This window comes from Triticum aestivum, chromosome 3A (genome assembly GCF_018294505.1).
Source record: "Triticum aestivum cultivar Chinese Spring chromosome 3A, IWGSC CS RefSeq v2.1, whole genome shotgun sequence".
Classification (NCBI taxonomy): Eukaryota; Viridiplantae; Streptophyta; class Magnoliopsida; order Poales; family Poaceae; genus Triticum; species Triticum aestivum.
In genome coordinates this window covers 1,020,486-1,025,000 of record NC_057800.1, presented here as the reverse complement: position 1 = coordinate 1,025,000, position 4,515 = coordinate 1,020,486, and the positions used below count along the sequence as shown (strand labels likewise).

General features: G+C 39.2%; 1 protein-coding gene across 1 annotated transcript; it reads right to left on the bottom strand.

Annotated features, from left to right (window-relative positions):
- Window positions 1-2,086: 2,086 nt before the first annotated feature.
- Window positions 2,087-4,238, bottom strand: LOC123059744 (transcription factor bHLH168-like). The gene is made up of 3 exons (XM_044482226.1): window positions 4,074-4,238; window positions 2,937-3,329; window positions 2,087-2,152 (listed from the first exon to the last, which is right to left on the bottom strand). Exons 1-3 carry the CDS (start codon window positions 4,236-4,238, stop codon window positions 2,087-2,089), a joined length of 624 nt encoding a protein of 207 aa, XP_044338161.1.
- Window positions 4,239-4,515: the final 277 nt, after the last annotated feature.

The following is a 4,515-nucleotide window of genomic DNA, read 5'->3' as shown; positions in this document are numbered from 1 at the left end:
CTTTGAAACTAGATCCCAGGTTAATTTGTTTGACAAACTTTAAAAAATATCAAAATCAGAAAAAAAAAGGAATGAAAAATAGAAACACATTTCGTGCTTTTCACTTTTCGGGATGCAAAGTTATGCTTAACCGTGAAGTACAACTGTGCTTTTTTAATCTTTTTTTTTGAAAAGTAGCTTGGTGTAAGCTAGCCAGGACAAAAAGAAAAGCTAGAATATTTAGCTAGTTGATAAGGCGCAAGTCGCGTACACGATCACGGCCGGCGAAAATTTTAATCACACTTTGATCCTTGAATCTCCATTGCTAGGCTGTCGATGCTGATATAGTTTCATAATGAGACAGAGCGCACATGCTGGATCGATGTTAGTGCGTTCAGCAGAGAGTTGACAGATTATAAAATTATGGTCGCCACTAGCCATGCAAAATAATACGTATGTCTACTTGCATTCAGACTCTACATGTTATGTATACATGACTCTGACGTGTATAGGAGTTATCAATTCACCTAATTTAAGCACTTCAGTATTGCTAGTGGCAACTACTTAATTAATTAATTCAATAATTAGTTGAGGCAATTAGTTTACTGAAAATGTAGTAATGTGTTTATGGTTTCGCCGGACATATTAGATTGCAAGAGTGACACAATAACAATTAAATTAAGAAATCACATGCGGCATTTTGGTCGCGTTTACACTCGCCCAGGCACCACCTCGCCCGGAGGAGATCAACTAAACACACCATAATTTAAAGTCGTACTCTCACGATCTTTTGGTCAGGATATCACGCCTGTGTGCATCACAGTGATGTAGACGCTGGGGCTTTACCTCCTTTTAAAAAATTCATGTCAAATTCGACACTGTAAAAGTTAACATTGTTATCCAAGTGCAATATTTCTCCATTTAAATCTATATGGGGGCTGATCCACATGTTATGTTGCATAAATTTATATTTCACCTTTTACAGAGCTTGTTGTGAGAAACAGTCACAACCAAAACGAATTACTGATGTGAAAGCAAAATACATCAGTCACTTCCACGCGCCAAATAAAATATGTACAAATGGACATTGATTCTTTGCTGGTGACTTTTCGGCCACGCCCAATCACCCTCTTGTGACGAGGAAGAAAGCAAAGTGGAGCATGGGCCCAAATAGCATCACATCAATATTCGGCACATTTAGATGCATGTAACATCGGCTCGGCCTAGCTCTCCCTTTCATCCACCACTTTTCTATTTCATTTGGAACAAAGACATTAATATATTTGTTGAGTCAATGTGTGGTATATATTCACTTGTTAGGGACGATTCATATACTGTCTTCTGTTTCGCACAAAGTTTCATTAGTTTAGAAACTAGAATTTCCTTTTTGTCAAAGAATTATTAACCTAACTGTTAATGTCAGGCCAAAGTCCTGACGTTGAAGGTATTTGTTCATTTCCCCAATTAATTTGTTCTCAACGTGCAAGTGCAAATTATATGTAGTCTGAAAAAGGCCTCATGCATCCGTGAGGTCTAGTTTCTTTAATCTGGCTGGAACCCACTAGCTAACTAAGGAACTAATATTTATATGTCATGGCGAAATTGCGGCTGTTTAGTTAAATAGTTATTGTTAATTCAGGCTGCTGTTTTGGTCCGGGCATCTCCACCATGCAATTACACAGCCAAACATTTACCATAATCTAGATATCGAGCAATACATGATTGAATTCCAAAATTTTGTTTTTCCAAAAAGTTCTCCAGTGATGTACTAACACGGATGCTATTGGTTGGAGAGGGTACATGCACTCCAGTTGTTGTTGTTAGCCAAAGTATACGTACACCACATTTAAAATTCTATATTTTAACATGTATAACAAGCTATTATAGCCCAAAACTTGTTAATATAAATTATAGAGGGTGATTATAGATCGAAGATTGATCAACGTATTTTGTCATACATTGATCATGTTGTGACTTCAACACCTTTACTAGCTAGTTAAGGTGTTACCATCTCAGTCAGTAAATGAACATACATCATGTACCATTTGTGGGATGTTTATTTATACAGCTAAGAGTTTTTTTTCTTTTTACACAGATCGACTTACAATCATACCAATGCTCCCAGTCGTTCAGAAATTCTTGAAACATCTATGCCAATTCTAGTGCTGAAGGCCTGCAAAATAACAAGAGAGAAATTTATGAAATTAGTTAACTTAATTTGATGCAAATTAGATAACTTTATAATCTGATATTTAGATGGAAACCAATCCTCCATCACAGAATGCAAACTTTTGCAGCTGCGTCTAATTAAATTTAGCACATCCATTCTGGCCACAAGAGAAGGACAAAAAAAAGGGAAAGAAGGAAATCAATTAAGACGTGTATGTCACGTTGTGTACATCCAAGATTGTTCCCCTCGAAAAGAAAAAAAAAATCCAAGGTTGTTTCCAAACTTGCGGGCTTAGCTTTCCCCCATCTTTTGTTGCTTTGCATCGTTCTATAGCCTAAGACAATGATTGGAGAGGAATGTACAGTTCCACAGTTTCACATACGCACAGGGACACTTATATTTTCTTTTCTGCCTTTTACTTGTGTGTGTGTGTGTGTGTGTGTGTGGTTAATTCAGTTTAATGTTACTGCCTCCGTTCCTAAATATAAGACTTTTTAGGGATTCCAATATAGAGTACATACGGCGCAAATTGAGTGAATCTACACTTTGAAATGCATCTATATACATCCGTATGTAGTCCCTATTTTTTCTTTGACCCGGCATGTAATCCCTTATGTTTAGAAACGGATGGAGTAGGTTCCAAAAAGGAATTTTTTCCAAAAATAATGTTTTTAATGATACAATTTCATGGCGCATAAACTATATTTTATTGGTATTATTAATTATTGGTCGAAACCTTAATCCTAGGACTTGCATGCGCATTATGTTTTGCAACGTATGTACGTACCCAGGAGTGTATAGTGTAGAATATTCTGTCGGCAGCAACATAGTGATTAGCGTTGATGATGACGGCCCCTTCTTCCTCAAGAATGGTGATCACCTCATGGAGCTTGATAGGCTTCCCTATGCTGCATATCAATCTCACCTCCATGCTGGCATCGCCGGGTTCCCGCACCTCCACTACTAGTGGCGATGCCTCCAATTTTTTTCCTCCTTCTGGTGATCCTACGCCGCCACTCATGGTAGCGGTGATAATGGGCGTCGAGATGCCACTAACTCCCAGTAAGGTACTCACTGCTTGTATAGAGGTCTTCTTGTGTTGTAGCTGATCGACCCGCTCCTTGAGTTTCTTGATGTATGATGCCGCCACATCCAGGCTTCCTAACTGGGTCATTGTATCCTATATATGCATTAAAGGCACAATAATATTAACACATTATGGGAGTGAGTTTTTTATTGTATGGCATGATTTCCTTGGCTGATAGACATTCCCTTTTCCAGATAATGGAAGAGTTGTATTTTAGTCAACTCATTTGTGGTGATGCACCCAATTACACATAACAAACCTTGGAATTTCAATGTTTATTATTTGTAGTATATGTTGAGTAAAAAACCATAGTGTTAAACAACGCGCTTTCTTGGCGCTATAGCCTTAGAGGGGCATCATGCTAAGCCGCTTAGCATGAATTAGCGTGCTACAATGCAATTTAGCATGCTATAGCACTAGTTTAGCGCGCTAACGCTTCTGCCGCTATTTGCCATAACCCACTATTTTAAACCTTTGCTTAAAACCAATTGTGGATTTTCTTTAATCCACAATGTATTTGGACTTTGCACTTGTATTTCAACAGTACCTCGGCATGCCATGAGCTTCAATAATATGAATATATAAACTCATGGCATGCCGATGTACTGTTGAAAAATAAATGTCCAACAAACATATTTAATTGCCATTCGCCACTTAAATATTCCGAATATATAAACTCATCTTATTCTGGGCAGGATGAGAGCACGATGCACGATATAACCATGGAGAATTGGAGAGAAACAACTAGCTAGCTATCACACCGTTCAGTTATATGCAATGAGCGACTAATAGCATGTTAAGAGAGAAGCATATTCTTAATTAGTTCTTAGTTCTTACAGCGTGGGGGAAGTGTTCTTTTGGGATGAGGGACGCGAGCTTCTCGCAGAGCTCCTTCATGTGCTGCCTCCTCTTCTTCTCCAACTCCTTCTCCACCAGTATCGGCCTGCCGCCGGTCTCACTGGTCCTCTTTCCGCCATTCGCCGGCTTGGCCTTCACCTCCATCTAGCTCACCAGGTACATATCGATCAGCAGCCACGGTCTTAATACTCTAGATCGAATTATAAACGTAACGAGGAAGAAAATACCGAAGTGCAGGCAGCTGCTAGCCTCATGCCGGCAGCTAGGCAGGATGCGATGGAGGAGGAAGAACGAGTGCGTGGTAGGGCTGGCCGGCCCAAAGGGGATCTGAGGATGTATGCTAGGCCTATGGGAGTATGGGAAATACGCCAGGTATATATTGTGCTAAAAATGTGTGTACATATATACGAGATATATCTGT

Excerpts from the sequence above, each read along its gene's own strand:
- LOC123059744 (XM_044482226.1), bottom strand. The coding sequence starts at position 4,238 with ATGGAGGTGAAGGCCAAGCCGGCGAATGGCGGAAAGAGGACCAGTGAG. Across the intron at positions 3,330-4,073 it reads AAGAACACTTCCCCCACGCT|GATACAATGACCCAGTTAGG; the intron begins GTAAGAACTAAG and ends ATGCATATATAG. Across the intron at positions 2,153-2,936 it reads TCTACACTATACACTCCTGG|GCCTTCAGCACTAGAATTGG; the intron begins GTACGTACATAC and ends GTTATTTTGCAG.